General features: G+C 34.1%; 1 protein-coding gene across 2 annotated transcripts in view; it reads right to left on the bottom strand.

Annotated features, from left to right (window-relative positions):
• Positions 1-216: 216 nt before the first annotated feature.
• Positions 217-22,179, bottom strand: part of LOC131857408 (disease resistance-like protein DSC2) — a 79,166-nt gene continuing 57,203 nt past the window's right edge. For both annotated transcript variants that reach the window (XM_059209945.1, XM_059209946.1), the window contains 2 exons: positions 1,218-1,639; positions 217-1,131 (listed from right to left, as the gene is read on the bottom strand). In XM_059209945.1, the coding sequence (XP_059065928.1) occupies positions 415-1,131; positions 1,218-1,639 (1,139 nt within the window). In that variant the 3' untranslated portion in view covers positions 217-414. The remainder of the gene's footprint in view (positions 1,132-1,217; positions 1,640-22,179) is intronic.

Raw genomic sequence — 22,179 nt, 5'->3', positions numbered from 1 at the left:
AAGCAATTTTGTCTAACTATTAATCAATCTATCTATCTCATCATACTATCATACTATCAGTTAACTTCATAATTATGTCAATCTAATATCCTAATAATAATATAAAGATATGATAATAATATAATTATTATTATTATTATTCTTAATAGATTTTTTTGCTTTGGTGAAGAGTTTAATAGAAATATACAAATATAAAAGTAGAATAAAGAACAAATATAATATCAACATACTTATATATCTCTAAGGATAGATATACTAGTTAGTTCATTACCACTTCTGTCTTTACTACAATTACACAATTTGTAAGTTAAATTTGAAATTTGAATATTTTTCAGCCTTTCTTGTAGCAAATTAGAGTACTTGGTTTTTCTCCGGCGCAACCGGTGAAACACCACAATGTTCTAGTTTTATCCACTATTCGGTCAGCAACCATAGGATAGCACTCAGCTTGTTGAGTCTCATCAGCTGCACTGTAAAGTTTGTAAAAGAGCGGAGAGGAACCACAAATCTAAAAACGGCCATGATCTTCCCACATATGTAATACAGTGCAGTATCCGCCGTACGATTCGTATAATCATATATGAATGACCACGAGATCATAAATGAATGACCATAAATGAAAGGAAAGCATATCCACAAAGTGTAAACGACGAGCAATGCGGTCCATGCGGACAATTCGGACAATTCGGACACTGGAACGGACCGTGCGGGCATTGGAACGGACCGTGCGGGCATTGGAACGAGAAATGCGAACAATGCGTACACGAAAACGAACAATGCGTGCAATGCGGGCATGTGCAATGCGGGCATGTGCAATGCGGACAATGCGGACACCTTACCGAGCAATGTGGACACGCAAACGAGCAATACGGACCCCAAAGCACTAGATAACAAAGTGTAAACGACGAGTGCGGAAACGTAAATGAGCAATGCGGACACGTAAATGAGCAATGCGCTCAAAGCACTAGATAACAAAAGCACTAACAACAAAAGCGCTAACATTGGGCTCGCTGACTCTAGGTAGCTTTTGTGGTCTTTCATGTTTTCTCTTGCAATGTCGAGGGCTGTTAAGCCTTTTTCGTTAACTGCACCTCTGTTTATGCCATGTATATGCAGGAGCGAACGCACCATCTATAAAACGCATATTTCTAGTAAGTTAGTATTTTATGATAATGATCTGACAAGGACAATAGAAGCATGTAATAGGAATAACTTACACAAGAGTTTTCGTTGCTGGCTGCAATATGCAGAGGTGTGTCTCCACTTTGAAGACCCTGGTTCACCAGGTCTGAGAGGCCTACCATTTCTCTCAAATAATCAACAACTTCCACTTGGCCAACTTGGGCAGCTAAATGTAGCACGTTCATTCCACGATGATTCCGTATTGTGACAGCGTCTGGCCTTGACTCTATCAACTGTTTTACTGCTTCTAGATGCCCTAGTTTCACCGCAATACAAAGCGGCGTTTTTCCTTTGTCATTAACAGAACAACACAGTTCCGGTTGAAACTCTATTAGCTGCCTCATTTTATTCAAGCAGTTTTCCCTAGCAGCCATGTGCAAAGCTGTATCACCATTTTCGTACTTTTCTTGAGTTGATTCTTTTGCGTCTACTGAACCTAACACATGCTTCACCGGACCTGTAAAATAAAAGTCCAAACTTATTGTCAAGTGACATTTTCCTCTGTACAGAACAAATAATTAGTTAAGACACTGAAGTTAGTCTTGGATTAAATATGATATCATTCAAGAAGGCTATTTTATCTTTGTTAAACAGATACAAAGTTCAACCGAAATAAGAACATAATACAGTCTAATCTCATAAAAACAAAAGATAAAAGAAAATTATAAAGAAAAAATGCTGTTCTGTCATGGTGTAGTGGTGCAATGAATTTTGTTTTATTAGAAATGTCATTTAAGGAGACAATTAGTTCAAATTTAATTTTATTGAGGTCAATAGTAATTTACTTTGTCATATAAAAAATGACTATAATGGTGTCTATAATAGTGACCTTGTCATTAGAATTCTTAGTAGACTTGAAATTTGATTAAAAATAGGCTAAATTACTAAAAATAGCAACTGATTTTTTTGACCTTTTCAAACTTCTATTTGTCCTACACCTTGTAAGTGTTATCATATGGGCTCCAAAACAATAAACGAGACCTATAAAACAAAAAGAAAATATAATTATTTTTGGTGATGCAAGATTTCTCTTATAACACTAGATGCTCCTACATGAGACACCTAGGATGATTTGAGAAGTGACCTTGTCGCATCTCTAATCCTAGAAAAAATCCCTGATGGTAAACCTCTTCCTTAGACAATCAAGATGACTCTTCAACAAGCCTTCCTTTCCACTTAATGAGATATTCTTCATTTTTTTTTGTAATTCTATTTCGACAACTATTCAAGATTTTTTTAACCCCTTCCTTCTTAGCAGTAGATGCCATAATACTCCACTATGCTTCTACTAATCCCTCTTCACTAACTCCATGATATTCTATCAAAACCACACTATTCAATACATATGATATGTTGATTCAACTAGGTAACCCCACATCATATACATTTTTTGGATCACATTTATTTACAATCTTGCATGGTCCAAGATTTTTCATTTTTAACTTATTATATGTTCTCACAAGGAACATTTCTTTCTTCAGATGAACCATAACACCATCACCAACATTGAATTTTCTAAACTTTCACTTTTAATTTTCCTTTGTCTGTATGAAAATTCATCTTAGTAAAAAAAATTGTGGTAGAAACAAATCCCATCACTTGTGCTTATCTCCTACTAAACATCTCAATAGGTTCTCCAAACTCCTATTTGCCATTTTTGTTTTTCCATCAATTTTGAGATGATGTTTATAACTAAACTATCATTACCTATGTTCTATGTCGCATAATGTTCCACCATGGTCCCTATCAGAGTTCATTACCTAGGTATTATCATGGTGTTCCACCATTACTGTTTTCATGTCATGTCAAAGTACATGAGCGAGAACAATGAGTGATTGTAAATAAGAAAAACATGACATTAAAGAGAAAAAAAAATGAGCATATGGACCATTGAAGAAGCTAACTAAACATTCCTAGGAAATATCGTAGCATGCAGAGACTAGCTTTTGGACCTTCTTTGTGTACTTGTCTGTAGTCTAACACAAATTTCTTCTTACATTCATTGTATTCAACTTCTTCCATAAGGTCCTCTACATGTACCCAATAAATTTGGTACCTCTTTTGAAACTATGCACTTTCCTAGACCATGTAATCTTACTACTACTATAAAAAGAACAACTCTACAATGTGAACAACATGATAAGTCTTCTATCATGGAATGGAATGTTATATCTTATAAAATCTCTCAATCACCACAAATATTGATTAATTCCCTATTTATGATCATGGTAGAATAAGAACAAAATATATATTGATATCTTTGTATGACATCTCTAGTACACATAATTATTGATATAGCTCAATGTTTTGACTTACTTCATTGGCCATCCGCTTGTTTGGTGTGGAGCTTGATCAATCTCCAAGTGTGAGATTGTTTAAATTTGGCGATTGATCGGGAAAGTACTATACACTCGTCATGTATCTTCATCGGGGTTTGGGGGCGTAGCCCTCGATTTAGCGGGGATTCGAGGGTGCAGCCCCTGAGGAAATTTTTTTTGGTGCTTTTTGCTGAAAAATAAAATAATGACATTGTAAGAAACCCCTAAAAATAACTAACTTTGAGTGTTTCCCTAAAAATCGCTTATTATAAGCAGTTGGAATGTGAAGGCATTGTTGGTATGTTGTACTGATTTACTGGATAATAAGAAAAGATTGGATGACTGTGTACTGTGGATGTAGCCCATCTTTGGTGAACCACGTTAAATCTCTGTGTTATCTGTGTTATGCATTCTTCTTCATCTTTTGTGTTTATATCTGCAAATAATTGTTAATTTATGTTGCTCCAGATCTGTCTTAACCCTAACAATTGGTATTAGAGCATTGTATTTCTGTAAATTGGCAGGGACTTTTCAGTTTTGAGTGGAAGCAATGGATGAAACCAAACTCAAGGTCGAGAAGTTCAATGGCCAAAATTATTAGTTATGGAAAATGCAGATGGAGGATTACCTATATCAAAAGGATCTGTGGTGACCACTGGAAGGAAAGTCAAAGAAACTGACCACGATGCTAGTTGAAGAATGGGATATTCTGGATAGAAAGGCACTAGGAACCATCTGATTGTGCCTTGCGCCATTTATAGCATTCAATATATCACAAGCAAAAACAACTTCAGAGCTCATGGCGACACTGGCTAAACTATATAAACAACTTCGAATAAGGTATTTCTTATGAATAGTTTGTTTAATATGAAAATAAGTGAGGGAGGATCTGTAGCAAATCATTTAAAAAAAATTAATACAAGTACCAGCCAATTGACTTCTGTAAAAGTTAACTTTGATGAAGAAGTTAGGGGTCTCTTAATTTTATATTCTTTGCCAAAAAGATGGAATAGCTTGGTTATGGCTGTAAGTAACTCTGTCTCTGGTTCAAATACTCTGAAATTTGATCATGTTGTTGGTGTTATCCTAAGCGAGGAAATATGACAGAAAAACATAGGTGAGACTTCAACATCATCAGGAACTGTTTTGAATATTGATAATAGGGGAAGATCAAAGGAAAGAGGAAAAGGCCCTGGGTATGAGAAGTCATGAGGGAAGTCAAAGAAAGGTTTCTCTCAATCTAGAGGAAGCTAGGATGGCTAGTACTACAGAAAGCTAGGAAATTTAAAGAAAGATTGCTGGTCTCAAAAAAAGAAACAAGGAGATGGAAATGAAGATGACAGTAAGGAAGCTAATGTTGCAAGTAATACTTTACAAGATGCCTTCATCATATATTTAGATAATGTTAATGATTCTTGGGTAATAGATTCAGGGGCTTTATTTCATGCTACACCCCATAGAAAATATTTTCTAGATTATGTTCAAGGTGATTTTGGACAGGTACATCTGGGTGATGATGAGCCCTGTCAGATTGTTGGAAAAGGCAGGATAAAAATAAAATTGCAAAATGGAAATGTCTGGTTGTTGCAGGAGGTCAGATATGTTCCTAATTTAAGAAGAAATTTAATTTCTACAGGTCAACTGGGCAGTGAAGGCTGCATAGTTACGTTCACAGACAATGTCTGGAAGGTCACTAAAGGTGCAAAGGTAGGCACATTGTATTTGTGTACTAGTAATACTTATTCTACGTTAGCTTCTATACAGAAAGTTGTTGCAGGGATAGCTCCAATAGATGTTGCAAGGACAAATTCAAAACTTTGGCACCATAGACTCGAGCACATGAGTGAGAAAGGGATGAAAATCCTTCACTCTTAAAATTTGTTGCCAGGATTGAAGCAAATTGATTTAGAATTCTATGAAAATTGTGTTTATGATAAACAAAAAAGAGTCAGATTTCTCAAGGTTGGAAAAGAGAAGAAGAGTGAGAAATTAGAGCTTGTGCATTCAGACGTATATGGACCGATTTAGGTATCATCTCTCGGTGGCTCTTGTTATTGTGTTATTTTTATAGATGATGCAACTCGAAAAACATGGGTATATTTCCTAAAATAGAAATCAGATGTTTTTGAAACGTTTAAGAAATGGAAATCTTTGGTTGAGAATGAGACAGGAAAAAGGTTGAAGTGTCTCAAATCTGATAATGGAGGTGAGTATTGTAGAAAATAATTTAAAGATTATTGTTCTTTCAATGGAATCTGAAGGAAAAAGATGGTTCTAGGAACCCCACAAGAAAATGGTGTGTCTGAGAGAATGAATAGGAAAATCATGGAGCCTGCTAGAAGCATGAGATTGCATGCTAGACTACCCCTACATTTATGGGTAGATGTTGTATATACTATTAATTATTTGATAAATAGAGGGCCTTCAAAGCCTTTGGATGGTGAAATTATAGAGGAGGCATGGATTGGTAAAAAGGTAAATTATTCTTTTCTGAAAACCTTTGGTTGTGAAGCTTTGTCCATGTTGATAAAGAGAATAGAAGCAAGCTTGATGCTAAATCTCAAAAATACACCTTCATTGGATGTGGAATGGATGACTTCGGTTATCAGTTATGGTATTTTGAAAATCAAAAAATAATTAGAAGTAGAGATGTTATATTCAATGAGAAGGTCACATATAAAGAAAAAATGCAGGAAAAGAAGCATGAACAGGTCAAAAAGGAATATGTGTTGCTGGATGAGATTCTTGAAAATAAAATGCCATTGGTACTTGATGCTTAGCAATAACAAAATATCCCACAAACTCTTCCAAGTGTTAGATGTTCTACGAGGTTAAGTAGACCTCCTGAAAGATTTTCTCCTTCTTTGTATTCTATTTTATTAACTGATTCTAGTGAACCAAAAGGATATGAAGAATCAATGTAGGTGGACGCCAAACAATAGTGGGAGCTAGGCATGAAAGAGGAAATGGATTCCTTAATGAAGAATCAGACATGGGTCTTAGTCGCATTACCTATAGGAAAAAGAGCCTTGCCAAATAAATGGGTTTATAGGCTAAAGGAGGAGAATGGAGGACAAAAAAGATATAAGGCCAGACTCGTGGTTAAAAATTTGCATAGAAAAAGGGTATAGATTTTGATGAAATATTTTCTGCAGTTGTAAAAATGACTTCAACTAGAACTGTTCTAAGTCTTGTGGCTATAGAAGACTTGCACCTTGAACAACTATCTATGTTAAAACAACTTTTCTCCATGGGGATTTGGAAGAGGAAATCTACATGCACCAACCACAGGGATATGAGGTCAAAGGTAAGGAGGAATTAGTGTGCAGGTTGAAGAAGAGTTTGTATGGCCTGAAGCAAGCACCCCGACAATGGTATTTTAAATTTGATAGTTTCATGGTTGAACAAGGTTACCACTTCATACAACCTGTTTTGGAGGGTGGCCAGTTAGAGCTTGAGAAGAATCATACAATTGATAATCCTGCAGATACGTTCACAAAGGTAGTCCCATGAGAGAAGCTAATTTCCTCAATTTCTCTTGGCCTTCTTGACTGAAAACTGTGGAATTAAGGAACAACCAAGTCCAGGAGTTTTGTCTAGTGGGAGCTGCAAATTTAGTAGTGTCGTCCAAGATCAGTCTCCAAGTGAGAAATTGTTTGGTGTGGAGCGTGATCAATCTCCAAGTGGGAGATTGTTGATATGTGGTGACTGATCAGGAAAGTAATCTACACTCATCATGTATCCTCGCCAGGGTTTGGGGCCAGGCCGGGCCAGGCCCTAAGAGTAGGGGTTCAGTGGTGTAGTCACCGAATAAGCGAGGGTTCAGGTGCACAACCCCTGAGGAAAAAAAAAATTGTGTTTTTTGTTGAAAAAAAAGACTTTGTAAGAAAACCCTAAAAATTACCGGTTTTGAGTGTTGCCCTAAAAATCGCTTATTATAAGTAGATGGAATGTAAGGGCATTGTTGGTGTGTTGTACTGATTTACTAGATAATAAGAAAAGATTGGACAACTATGTTCTGTGGATGTAACCCATCTTGGGTGAACCACGTTAAATCTTTGTGTTATCTGTGTTATGCATTTTTCTTCATCTTTTGTGTTTGTATCTACATATAATTGTTAATTTGTGTTTGATCTAGAACTGTCTAAACCCTAACACCACCATACTCTACAATTGTACATAAACTTCTTCACATATTTTTGTGACTATGGCCAATAATAATTCTCACTAACAAGAGAATTGGTATTATCTTGACCAATGTATCCAACCAACCCTTGAAAATTTTCTTTTGATTGATTAGGTTCTCTCTCATGAAATTCCTGAAAATGCACAATTGGATTCCTCTTAAAAAAATCACATCTTGGATTAAGTAATCCAGCCACTTCATACTATCTAGAGTAATAGGCTCCAAGAAATCTCTCCAATCCTTTATAAACACTTGATCTTCAAGATATTAACTCTTGAACTCATCAAAACCTAAAACCTTTATCTTCATCTCTCTCAACAAATTTTTCCTTCCACTTAAGACATCTACAATGTTGTTCGACCTTCCACTCTTGTGCTTTGAAACAAAATTATCTCTCCAATTTTTTTTTTTTATTATAAGTGCCTTTGATTTAACTTTTCTTGACTATTAAGATACTAGAAATCCTGATGATCAATATTTAAAATAAACTCCTTTGGAAACAAATGATGTCTCTATTTTTAAATAAATTATATCATAAAACTCCAAATATTATACATAATATATTTTCTTGGAATCATTAAGCTTCTTGATAAAATAGGCAAGTAGATTACCTTCCTAACTCAAAATAGGTCCTATAGGACTACCACTAGTAACACAATCTACCTAAAATACCCTACTATAATTTGAAAATTCAAAAATGGTCTGCTCCTCCTTCAACATATCAAAACCCTTGTCTCCTCCTATAGTCCACATAAAATCCTTCCTATCGCCTATGATTGTCTCTATTAGGGATACACAAATACTACTAAAATTCATAATAAGCTTTTTACAAAATTTCTCTATACCATGAAATGATCTTACCCCTATAATACTCCTTGGTGTATGCCATTTTATGATAGCCCTCTTAAGACACTCAACTAAAATAGCAAACCCTAGATACGCCAAATCCGTCACGAAATTGCATTTGTTTATATTAATCAAAACAATCTCTTCCCTCATCCTCTCAAAAATTATTTTAAAAATGAATAATGTGTTCCTCTGGTGTCTAATTGAAAATAAAAATTTTATCTAATTTTTCCAAAATTTTATCAATACCTCATTCACAAGTCACATAAATATACTCATTGAATTGGTTGGCCCAAAGGGTATGACTAACCAATTGTACAAGCTCTCTTTAGTCTTGAAGGTTGTCTTCTACTCATCCCTTTCTCATGTATAGGTCTAATTGTACCCACCTCTTCAGTTTAATCTTCATAAAGTATTGGGATCTACTCAAACAATCCATAAGGTCATCCATCCTTAGAAATCAAAATTTGTATTTGATTGTAATCTTGTGAATTTCTCAAGAGTCTATACACATTCTCCATTGTCCATCTTTATTTTTTGCTAGTACTATAGATGCTACACATGGAAACAAACTCTCTTGAATCAATCCCTTCTTTAGTATCTCTTAGACTTATCTATTCAATTAATCATTCTTCGTAAGAGTCATTTAATGGGATTCCTTATTTAGGAAACCAACTTTTAGTTTCAAATTCATCTAATGACTAATCTTCATCATGGATGGAAAGCCATCTAGTAAATTATCTAATACAATGTCATAAAAATTCTTTGATAGATCTGATACTTCTATTGGTATATCTTGATCTTATTCTTTATGAACTCTAGGAATCAATACACAACACATATTCTTGTGCTTCATTGCATCCAAAAAAATTCTAAGAATGAATAAACAAATTCTTTCACTTCTAAAACCTTTTCTTCCACTTCCTTTAGAGGCTTCAATTAGTGGCAAAATTCATCATTTTGTAAATAAATAAGAGGTGGCATGTCCATCATGTACTGCAAATTGATCAAATTGTCACATCATCCCCAATAAAACACGAGAAGAACCCATAGGCATGATGTCACATAGTACCTCATCATGCTAATTCTCAATCTAAAACTTCACTAAACAATTCTCATTGACCAAAGATCTATGATTATTTGCAACCATTCAATTTGATATGGATGTGAATATCTCATACTCTCCAAATTTAATTTATTAAACATCTTCATCTAAAACAATATTATTAGTGATACCACTACCAATGATAACATTACAAACTCTATTTTCACATTTGCACCTTATGTGAAATAAAAAATTTCTTTGAAATGGATCTTTATCCTTATTTAGTAAGAATTTTTTTATAATGAGAACTTCTCTTCTTTCTACATGTTAATATCAATGTTCAAATTAAACATCTTCATCTACATGTACAACTCATGCATTACCTTCAAGTCTTCTATTAGTCCTTCCTTGATGATGTGGACACTTGTATGATTTATTTCCTTCTTCCCCACTCTGGAAATAGGTTCCATAAAAGCCTACTCTTCTACGTCCTCATCTAGACCTTCCTTTACTTCTTAGGTCACTATTATTTTTCTCACAAGGATAGTACAAATTATCTCCTTTCTATTTCTGATTGTTGTTATCTTCATCATTTTTTGTCCTCCATATGATACTTTTCTAGTCTTTCCATCATGACCTCTTCATCTCTACTTTTTTTCATATCTTCTATTTATCTTCTCTTTTACCTATAGGAAAAACTAATAAGCATCCTCAATAGTAGTCACTCTAGAAAAATTCACCTCCTCTTGAATACTTGGCTTTATTACTTTATGTAATGGGCTAATTTCTGCTTGTTTATCTTAGAGTGACCTCTTCTAATCAATACCCTATACAAATCTTATGTGTATTCTTTACAAAATTACCTATGTCCTTCAAACCCCACATCTTATTGAACAACTCTAACACATAATCAATAACAATGAAGTATCTCTTCAAATTTTCTAGAAGATGATCTCATCTTGTTATCTTTTCTTTTACTCCTTTATTTATTTCTACTTTCACTTATTTCTATCAAATACTAGCATGAACTTTCAACTTGATCTTTGTAATTTTTGTTGGATCAATCCTCTCAAGTTGTTAGGAAAGTGAACACATGCTTCTTCCACAAAGAGAGAAAGAGAAAAATAGATGCACGAAGAAAAAATGATGCATTGAGATATTTAACAATATACAAATGCCTTTCTTATATAGGAAAGAGAAAGAAAAATGGAGAGCACACAAAGAGACAAGTATCTTAATAAGGCATGAGTACATAAAGTAGGTAGAAACACCCTAATGTAAATACCAATGAACATAGGAAATGCTAAATAATAACAACTATATCTAGGTAAGTGGAACTTAAGAAAGAGTAAATAGTTAACACCCCCCTTAATTTCAACTTGGGGAGAAAAATTACAATGCAATACTAAAATGAGAATGCAATATGGGTATTGGTAACTATGTCATGGGAGGTACCCATGCATATTGTAAATGCAATTAATCTATTAAAAAGAAAAAAAGGAGAAAACCTCATGGGATAAAACTCCTCTCCATAAAAGAGCTAATGCAAATAAAGATAAGTGACAAGATGAGTGATGTATCGAGGTCTCCCCAATATGCTCCAAGAACTACATATATGATGAAAATACAAGAAATATCCCCCCTATAGGATGGAAGTCTAGAGCCTATGTAGCCACCATAATGAATAATAACCTACAAGAATGGTACATATATTAAGACAAAGAAAGATTCACTACTTACAAACAACTTGTCTCCACTTAGGAAGAAACAAAACTATGTATAGATATAGGTATGCTTCCCATTCTAGATAGGAATTGATAGGAAGCAGAATCCAAATGTATAATCATATCTCTAAAAGCTACTCATGTGTCTCCTTGTTCAATAAATATGACGATGCCACACTCCAATCAGGTGCATGCCCAAACAAAGAAGAAAGTGACAAAATGGAACTATGTAGCAATTGATATGGACAAAGATCCAAAGATAAAGATGATGTGATAGTATAAAGAAGTACCCTCAAGTGTCTCCTCCAAATTTAAAATGTTAGACTCCATAAACAATGAACCAATGTCTGTCAAATAGGAATCCCAATCAAGAAGACAATGATAATCCTATAGATTAAGGATGATGAACATCTTATGTGAAGCTAGATGAAATACATCTAACAAAGAATCAAGAAGCTCTAAATCAATTGCAACCTCATCATAAGTCTCAAAAACCTCCAAAGGTTCATAAATATGGGTTATCTTCTCTAAAAAATGAGGAGGCACATTATTATCACAAATAGGATCATCCAGGAATGACTAATAATTAAGATCACCATATAAGTCATGAATACTGTGAAATGTATGAGGGCACTTAGAAGGAACTAGTGACTCCGAAGTGCATAAAAATAACTCTGAAGACTTGAGTGCTGTTGTATTTCCAAACAAGATTTTGATGAGGTCTACTAGGAAGAGAGAAAAATTATATAAATATGATAATAATTAAAGCTCATAAAGTTGAGTGATTATAAAATAAATCCAAATACACAAAGATAGAGCTAGCCCATATCTATAAAAACTCCCAATATAATAAAAAATAGTCTATGAGACTAAAAACCAAGCAAAAAACCTATTTCACAAATAATATTGGTTGGGCTTAGATAGGGCATGGTGATATAATGATAATTCCAACATCAGGGACCCTAAAGTTGTTGTGAATACAATCTCCAACAAGACTAATGTGATTCGTAGTTGGTAGACTCAACAAGGGCTCGCAAAAGATGATAGGTCCTCATAATGGTCAACCTTTTAAAGAGCTTGATGCAATGTCTTAATGACTAGGCCACAAATTAAAAGTAAAACCTCACAGATTAATATGTGTAGTGTCATAAATTGTAGCCAATTAAATTTACACCTCATGTTGGTGCTCCTAATTTAGTGTGTCCTATCTCCATCCCCTCTCTAGGTCTGATTTAACCCTATTCTCCAGCTTCGATGTCATTAAAAACACTTGGTAGGCCCCATCTTCAAGGTCCCTCTATCATTTCTATTTGTATTAGTCCTATTTGCTAGAGGACTAGGGCATGGAGCACCCTAGTCTAGACCAAGGCGCCCCAAAATGCCTTGGTCAACCTTAAGAAGTCCTTAATTTGAAATGGGGTAGGCCCTATATCTCCTTTATGTCTTCTAGTCCCCATGGCTACACATGAGCATTAGAGGTAAGCCTAATCAATAATTTAGGTCGAGAACCCTATATAAACATCTTATCAATTCATTTTAGATCTAGGGCTCGAACAACAACCTATATATAATTTTCATGCATCCGTGAAGCATTCATCATCCAATATTTTTAGACATATAACGATGCATAATCATCCTTCAAGCATTATGGAGAAAAATTACATCGATCTTCATGCAAAAATGTGTAAGTGATTAGCTTTTTTCATGTTCATGTCTTTGTCATACCAGTACATTCAACATTTATCATTACATTCAAAAAGCATTGCATTGCCATCAACTAAATTGTATATCTAAGGTATATCTTCGTAACAATTATTTTAGTATTTGCATTATTTCATTCGAGGTTAATTCCTAAATTGGGTCTTGACCTAGGTAAATCCCTATCCATAACATCTTTCCTTTTCTTTCTATGTGTAGTAAATAGGTGTAAGATATGTACTCATAAATTCTGGAAAAGTTGACAGTGATGAACATGTTTAACTTTTGACAGAGGAAAATTCAAAGGACCAGGGTGGATCTATAATACCTAGTCCTGAAAAATTAGGCCAAACTTCTGAGATTATATTCTGAATCTATTATTTTACTCAGATCCCATTTTGTGACTCCATGGGACATCTGTAGCATTTCATATTCATTAATTTACTTCAATTATCACCTATTTTACCCTAATTTTACAATTGCAAATCCATTTCAACTTAGAAAGAGGGCAACTTAAAAACTAATGAATCTAATCATTTTCCTTATTTGGATTGTGGCTATATCATTGGATTCACCCATCTTCCAATGTATGGTTAATTTCGCTGGTTAGTGGTTTATTATCTTAATTGGTGAAACCCTAAATATCTAAGTTACACTATTACATTTTGGTAAACCCAACTTCTTACATGCTTATTGTGTATTCCTTGTCTTAGATATGATTTGTATGGACTCTAATATTCATATTTGTATCTATAGATCATATTTTCAATTAAATGACATAAAATTAGAGGTTAATTCATAAAAACCCTAATTGATAACTCTAAAATTGACTTGTGGGTTGCATAATTTTTCAAATACATTTTCAGATTTGATTTTTATGACATGTTATGTTAAGATTTAGATGCATTCAATCATTTTTTATGCACTTTTACAAGTGAAAAATTATAGAAATTACACATGTTTATCTCTTGTTATCATGCATTTTGCATATGTTATCATTTGAAAAAACAAATTGTTGTCTTTTTGTTTTGATTTAGTTAGTTTCATGATGCATGTATTTTATGGATGTGATAATGGATTAGCTTCTCTTGTTTCACTTTTTCCCTCTCCTAAAGATCTTACTACTCATGAGTACATTTTAGTGCAGAAGGATACCATTAACAATTCTTTTAAAACTCTCCCAGATAAGGATAAAGTTTGGAAGAATGATGTTGATATTTCTCCTAAAATGTGACTATCCCATTAGAGTACCTTAGAGGAAGAGGATGATATCATAAAAACCTTCCATACGTGGAACCTATCCTAGAGAAAAAGTGTTGATGGACATTAATTTATCCTCTCCCAAATTGGTCCTACCAATGAGAGCACATTGGTGCACGAAGAGGTTATGAATACTTCTTTCAAAACTCTCCCTTCTAAGGATGAATCTTTGAATAATGATGTTTATATTTGTTCTAAAATGTATCTCCCCCATTAGGATTATTGGGTGCAAGTGGATGATAGTTCCACTACCTCTCCTAATGATACTATAGCATCCTAAATTATACTCACCTATAAACTTGTCCTTGTATAGGCCTCACTTTGGTGTTCTATCTTCCCAGGCCTAATTGCAATGTCGAATCTTCTCACACCACTTACCTATTCATCATTTTTATCAATTTCCTAGTTCATCCCCAAATTTGGACTCCTAATTTCCAAGACCGAGACATACCACGCCCTAGGCCTCTTAATTGGGCCCCAGATTTCACCCTCCTAACAATCATCATTGATGGAGAAGAATTTGGTTCCTATGTCAGCTTCTTGTGAAAATTCAATTTGATTTTCGATGGTCAATTATAAAAGGAGGTTTACCCCTCTTGTTTTAACCCCTAACAAATTGAAATCAAGATCTACACTCTAGAAAATTCAAGTGGTCAAGCTATCATTCATTCATCAAGCATTCAATCAAAAGTGAAGTCAAATTCAAGCATTGAAGAAGACATCCATGATCTATGTTTCATGAGGATAACATAAATTAAACCCTAATTCCTTTGTGAAGACAAACAAAACATTGTTAAGGTATACATTATTGTTTTAAGAATTTCTATTATTTGCCTCAAAAGAGGAAAATATTTCATTAGAGTCTTTCATAACACTTATCAATTCAATTTCATGGTTAATTCCAAAATTGGGCTTTGACCTAAGGAAAACCCCTATTCCCAACATATTTCCCTTTAATTTTGTGTGCAGGAAACATGTGCAGAGTTGTACTCAAGAGGATAAATAGAGTTTATAGAGAGGAAGAGGTTCAGTTTTTTATGATGACAAAATCAAAGGACCGGGGAGAATCTATGCTACCTGGTCTTGAAAAATTACATTGAATTTCTAGGAATGGGTCTTACACATCTTCTTTTACCTAGGTCCATTTTTTTGTCTCAATAGGATATCTATAGCTTACTGTTTATGTCAAATTGCTTCAATAATTTATTTATTTTCCCTAATCATCAATAATCAATTCAAGTCAATTTTGGATTTAAGAAGAGTTTAGAATTAGTCATATCAGAAGAGCGAAGTCATATCTCCTCGAAAAGATCCATTGTAGAAGGGATCATAAGAGAAATCCCTCTCCCAAAGAGGTTGAATCTGATCTAAATCTCACTCTTTTGAGGCTAGATCTATTAAATTAATTCTCCTTCCAAATGTAATGGTTAATTAGTTCATTTAGTGGTTTTATAAATCTTAATTTAAACTTAACCCTAATTTTCACCACATTATAGATACCATACATTCTTTTCACGTTAATGAATTTCTCATTATAGATGAATCATTAATGAATTATGTTTGTCATTCTCCTTATGCTTGTGTTACCCATAAAGATACCTTGGAGAAAGAAAATGAAATCATTACCAATTTCCTTGATTCTCTCCCTCCTAAAGATGTATCCTTGGAGATTAAACAACCTCATCAAGTCAATGTCATTCTTGTTTTTAGTTATGAGAATTCTAATCCCAAAAAAACCCCCCAATATCCTAAAAGTTATAAAATGCATATGTGAAAGAGGTGATATGGCTAGGCAACTAGAACAAAAATAAGGTTTTGAAATAAATCACACATTTAATGCTTGTGCCAAAAAGAAAGATACCAATGTTGTTCTCACTTCCCTTCCTTCCCCTCCTCATCCTAAGAAACATGTTGATAAGGAACCTAATCTTGTTTAGAATCTCCACAATATCTTAGCTAAGATTTCCCATTGGGATTTTATTCATACTTCACTTTCAGATCATTAGTTGATTCAAGAAGCCTTATAAAGGGTGGTTTCTTAACCTTCTAAACCAAATGATATTACATTCTCATTGATAAATTTCCTTCTATAGATGTTAAAAATACAGATGATCCCCTTATGATTACTCCATGCATTTATGAACAAAAGATAAGAGGTACTTTAATTTATAATTGGTTAGCACTTAACATTTTTTGTGTTGACTTAATAGATAAGATAAATTGGGATTATTCTTCTATCCAACATGATCCTCTTTGTGTTTGTGGCTTTGATAATGTTCCTAGAGAGTCACTTGGTATAGTCATATTACCTATCAAAGTAGCACTTGTAACTTTTAGGTACTCCTATTCATGTCATGCCCAACCATGTTCATTATAACCTTATTCTAGATAGAGCGTGTATTCATGCTATGGAAGAAGTTCCTTCTACCCTTCATTGTATGATCAAATTCATATATAATAATAAAATTTACACAATAAAGGTTGATCATAATCCTTATAATTTCATTCATGATGAAGTGGGATGTATTCCCCCCTTTAATACTATGATTCCTTAAACAACACAATATCCTACCAATAGTGCTTCCTTAGCAAGGAATTTGACTACATTATACTTTATACCCTCCTTTGATGCCTAAAAGTCTTCAAATATTTAAGCCTTCACATATTCTTGGCATCACTCCTCATTTGAATCCTGATAATTTTCTTCATCCTATAATTCTTGTAGCTTCCTTGAATACCTCCAACACACTTTTAAAACTCTTCTTTATTCCTTCTATCTTTCTCCTCTTCATAAGATAATTGCCTACACTCTTCCCTATGCAATTCTCTGGAGCAACTTGCAAGTCCTTTCCCTAACCTTGCTTCTATTTATTGATGATTAATAAAACCATTTTATGTTACAATTTTTAGAGATTCTAACCCTTGTGAGGCATGACAAATAGGCACATGAATCTACCCTTTCATTTCCCTCCAATTATCTTTTGAACTTCCTATGTACATGTTTGAAATTATTCATCAAATGCTTCCAAATATGGCACCCAATCTTCCTGAACTATATCAAACAAATTTATTTTGTAAGTTACTTCAAAAATTTAATAGAAACAAGAACTATTGAAGAGTATATAATTATTTCCTAAAAAGTCACTAGCTTTTCCCTCCACTTTAGGCACCTGAAATGAAAGAATAAAACAATCTAATGGAATGTCAATGGCCGCTTGCCTTACAGAAAAATTCCCTAAGCATCCAAATCAATTAATTTTAATTTATTTTCCTATACAAGTTTCCTCTACCATGCCAATGGACTCCTTCCAAACCTTGAAATTGTGAAATATAGTCACATTAAACAACTTAGTTTCCTTTGATTTTTGACATGGAAGCCGTCCCTTGATGACTAAAGATTTTATCCTTTCAAAAATTCCCAAGATGCTCTTGAAGATCCAAGCTACACAAAAAAAATAAAATTGGATATCAAAATAAAATATTATTTTTTGTTCATACAAGATTGCTTGTGAGCCTAGATTCTCGTGCATGAGTGTCATATGAAAACTTTTGAGACTTCAACTAGACCTCTTTGGCTGAATTTGGAAGATGAAGACCATTACTTTCTCTAGACACTCATGAATATTGAATGAAGCCAAATGGTGAGCATTAATAATGAGGATTAAATTTTGGCTAGCATTATACATAACTCTTATGGAATGGATTCATAATAAGACCAATGTCTAACATGTTTGAATTTCCCAATGCATAATATTTACCTACATCAACCTTAGAATCTACATCAAATTAATTCCATCAATTACTCCCACACAATTCTAACCTTAATCTATAAATATTGTATGTTTATTTTGGCACGACGTTTGCAACACCAATATAATTATCATCTAACAAAACTTTTACTGTCAATAATCAGTTGACAATATTCCAACAATCTGAACTATTGAGGATGTTGAAATCTCACACAATAACCTATGATTCAGATTATCATGACATAAATGGAATATATCCAATTCTTTGTGTGCATAGAATATACATCAATGATGGGTACAAACCAATAAGACAACACCAATGAAGGATGAATTCAACTATCAAAGATATAGTAGAAAATAAATCAAGAAAATTGTTGGATGTATAATTTATATATCCAATATGATATATTCCATGGGTGTCCCTAGTAGTAATAGTACCCATGAAAGGAGTTAAATGGTGAGTATGTGTTGACTACAAATAATTAAATTCAGCCACTAGGAAGGATCATTTCTCTCTCCCCTTCATTGATAAAGAATTAGATTCATTGTCAGGGAAGAAATAATTTTCATTTCTATATGGGTTCAATGGCTACAATCAATTTAAAATATCTCCTAAATACCATAATAAAACAACCTTCACATGCTCATTGAGTACCTATTCCTACATAGTCCTACCATTCAGAATATGTAATGTCCCTACAACATTATAAAGGGTTATTTTGAGTATATTTTCATATTTTCCCATGATTAAATATGGAAGTATATATGGATGATTATACCACCTACATATTATTATTAAGAAGAACTAATAAACTTCAAGAAATTCCTTCAAAGGTGCCAAAATTACAATCTCTCTTATAGTCATGAGAAATATTTCATCATGATGGAGGACAGACTGGTTTTAGGACATTTTGTGCAAGAAGTAGAATTCAAATGGATCCTCATAAAAAAGAAGTAACCTCAAACCTATGTGTACCGTAGAATCAGAATAATATAACAAGGAGATATTTTTACAAAACAAGTCAAATTATGATATTGCTATCAGGATTTAACTATGCAGTTTTGAGTCAAACTCATTGATGCATATTTCATGAGTAGTAGTTCACAAGAACTCATCTCTCATGAGAATGAATGGTAAATTTAACAATCATTTCATGTTGGTGGTTCTCACAATGGTGAAGCATTGGGCCTTCCTAGGAGGTCACCCATCCCAATACTACTTCAACTCAAGTGCACTTAACCATAGAGTTTCCTCCAAGGTTAAACCAACTTATCTTGAAACCCCATTTGCAAAAGATTTAGTAAGTGTTGCAGCCTTATGAACAATTCATTATAGAGCCCTTTTAGCTCATCAATTGATAAGTAGGAGATATTTTTACACAACAAGTCAAATTATGAAATTGCTATCAAGATTCAACTATGTAACTTTGAGTCAAACGCATTGACCCATGTTTCATGAGTAGTGGTTCACAAGAACCCATCTCTCATGAGAATGAGTAGTCCATTTAACGCTCATTACATCTAGGTGATTCTCACAGAGGTGAATCATTGGGACTTCCCCGAAGTTCACCCATCCTAGTACTACTCTAAGTCAAGTACGCTTAACCATATAGTTTCCTCCAAGGTTAAACTGACTTAGCTTGCACCCTCATTTGCAAAAACTTCAACAAGTTTTGTGCCTATAGCAATATCATATTTGACTTGTTGTGTAAAAATATCTCCTACTTATCAATTGATGAGCTAAAGGGGATCTATAATGAATGGTTCATAAAGCACAACACTTGCTGAAGGTTTTGCAAATGGGGTTGCAAGATAAGTGAGTTTATCCTTGGAGGAAACTCTATGGTTTAGCATGCTTGAATTGGAGTAGTACTAGGATGGGTGAACTACATATAAGGCCCAATTATTCACCTTTGTGAACATCATTAAATGCAATGAGTGCTAAATGGACCATCCATTCTCATGAGATATGGGTTCTAGTGAACTACTCCTCATGAAACATGAGTCAATGAATTTGACTAAAAACTACACAATTGAATCCTGATAGCAATATCATAATTTGACTTGTTGTGTAAAAATATCTCTACTTATCAATTGATGAGATAAAGGGGCTCTGTAATGAATGGTTCAGAAGGCACAACACTTTCTGAAGGTTTTGCAACTGAGGTTGCAAGCTAAGTGGATTTAATCTTGGAGGATACTTTGTGGCTAATTTTGCTTGAGTTGGAGTAGTACTGGGATGAGTGACCTCCTAGGAAGGCCCAATGCTTCACCTCTATGAGGATCACCTAGATCTAATTGTTGAGACATGGAATAGCTAGGACTTAAACCTAGGACCTTCCATACACTATTGGAGTGCTCTACCACTGAGCTACTGGCCCCTCTTGGACCAGTCCATCGTTGGTCCAAGTGTGGCTTATTTCCAACACCAACACCCCCCCTTAAGCCACACCTCTCGTGTTCTTGGGGCTCCTAGCTTGAACCTGGCTCTGATACCATGTTGAGACACGGACCAACTAGGACTCAAACCTAAGACCTTCCATATGCTATTGGAGTGCTCTACCACTAAGCTACTAGCCCCTCTTGGACCAGTCCATCATCGATCTAGGTGTGGCTTATTTCCAACACCAACATGTTAATTTTGTAACATCGGTCATGCTATTTCATGATTCCGATGTATTAATCTAATTACATATTAACATATATACTAATAGATTAACTATTAGTATATACGTTAATAAATGATGAATAAAACAAGATTAAATTATTGCATTTAACCAACGGTCACACCATTCATGTTATTGGGTTGTTAGCGATTCTTAACAAATCGCACTCCTTTGAATCGAGTATGTAAATGATGGTAGTTAATGTGCTATGGTGAGAGGTACGTAGGGAAGAGTTGTGTCTTCCCACGTGGGAAGACACATCCCTTCACTACATAACCCCTCGTCCACTTATATAACATGCATATGTTAAGAAGGATGAATACACTGAAATCGATAAGTGTAGTGCATCCTTTCAAATCACACTTTAGCAGATAAAATACAACCTTAAGATCATATCAGGAGTATTGTAGATCGTGCCATATAAACATATTGCATATCATGGCACATTCATATAGAATATCGTGAGATATATAATAAGAAAAGAATCTACATACAGTAGGTTATAATATTTGGTGAATACGAAGGTCACACAGCAGATTGGTGACATATACAACAAGCAGATTGAATTATCCAAATTTGATCAAAACTTAACATGGTATCAAAGCTAAGTTAAGGAAGATCATATTATAATTTTGTAACAATCTCATAGACTTTCACCTGGCTCTTACTAGATCACATTCCTATAATCCTAATGGAAACCAGAGTTAGGTTTGAAGATCGATTAGATGGAGCATCAAATTTTGTATCTTGGAAATTCAAGATCATGCTTGTTTTGAAAGAAAATAAAATTGACTCCCATGTCAAAAGTGAAATTCTTGAACCCTCTGATGATATAGAGAAAATTCAGTGGAGCAAGGACAGTGAGAATGCTCATAAGATAATTGTGGATTCAGTGAGAGACAACATTGTGCTAGTGATTTCTAAATATGATACGACCTTTTAGATGTTCAAAGCACTACCTGACATTTATGAAATCAAGAACTCTAGCAGGGCTCTCACCCTAAAGAATCAACTACACCATATAAAGATGAATAAAGGAGAAACAATTACATCCTATTTCTTGAGGATTAGTGAGCTTAGGGATCAACTATCCACTATTGGACATCTAGTAGACAATAAATAACTTGCTATGATGGCCCTAAATAGACTTCCTAGCTCATGGGAATCGTTCATTCAAGGAATCAGTGCTCGGTATAAATTTCCTAAGTTTGATAGATTGAAAACCAATTGCATTCAAGAGGAATCTTGGCTTGTCACAAGAGGAATAAAAAAAAACAATGGGAATGAAGACATTCAAGTTCTAAACTACAATTCTCACAAGAAAGGAAAGAAGAAGAACTTAAAGAGAAAGAGGGACAAAAGATCAAATGGAAAGAGGTCTTCAAAGAAGAAAAGAGACATCTCTGAAGTACAATGTTTTGGATGTGACCAATATGGCCACTATGCAATGAAGTGACCAAAAAGGATCAAGCAACAAGATTCAATGGCAGAAATTAAGAAAGGGA

This window comes from Cryptomeria japonica, chromosome 8 (assembly GCF_030272615.1).
Source record: "Cryptomeria japonica chromosome 8, Sugi_1.0, whole genome shotgun sequence".
NCBI lineage: Eukaryota > Viridiplantae > Streptophyta > Pinopsida > Cupressales > Cupressaceae > Cryptomeria > Cryptomeria japonica.
Note: the sequence above shows the minus strand (reverse complement) of the source record. Positions and strands in the feature narration are given on the sequence as shown.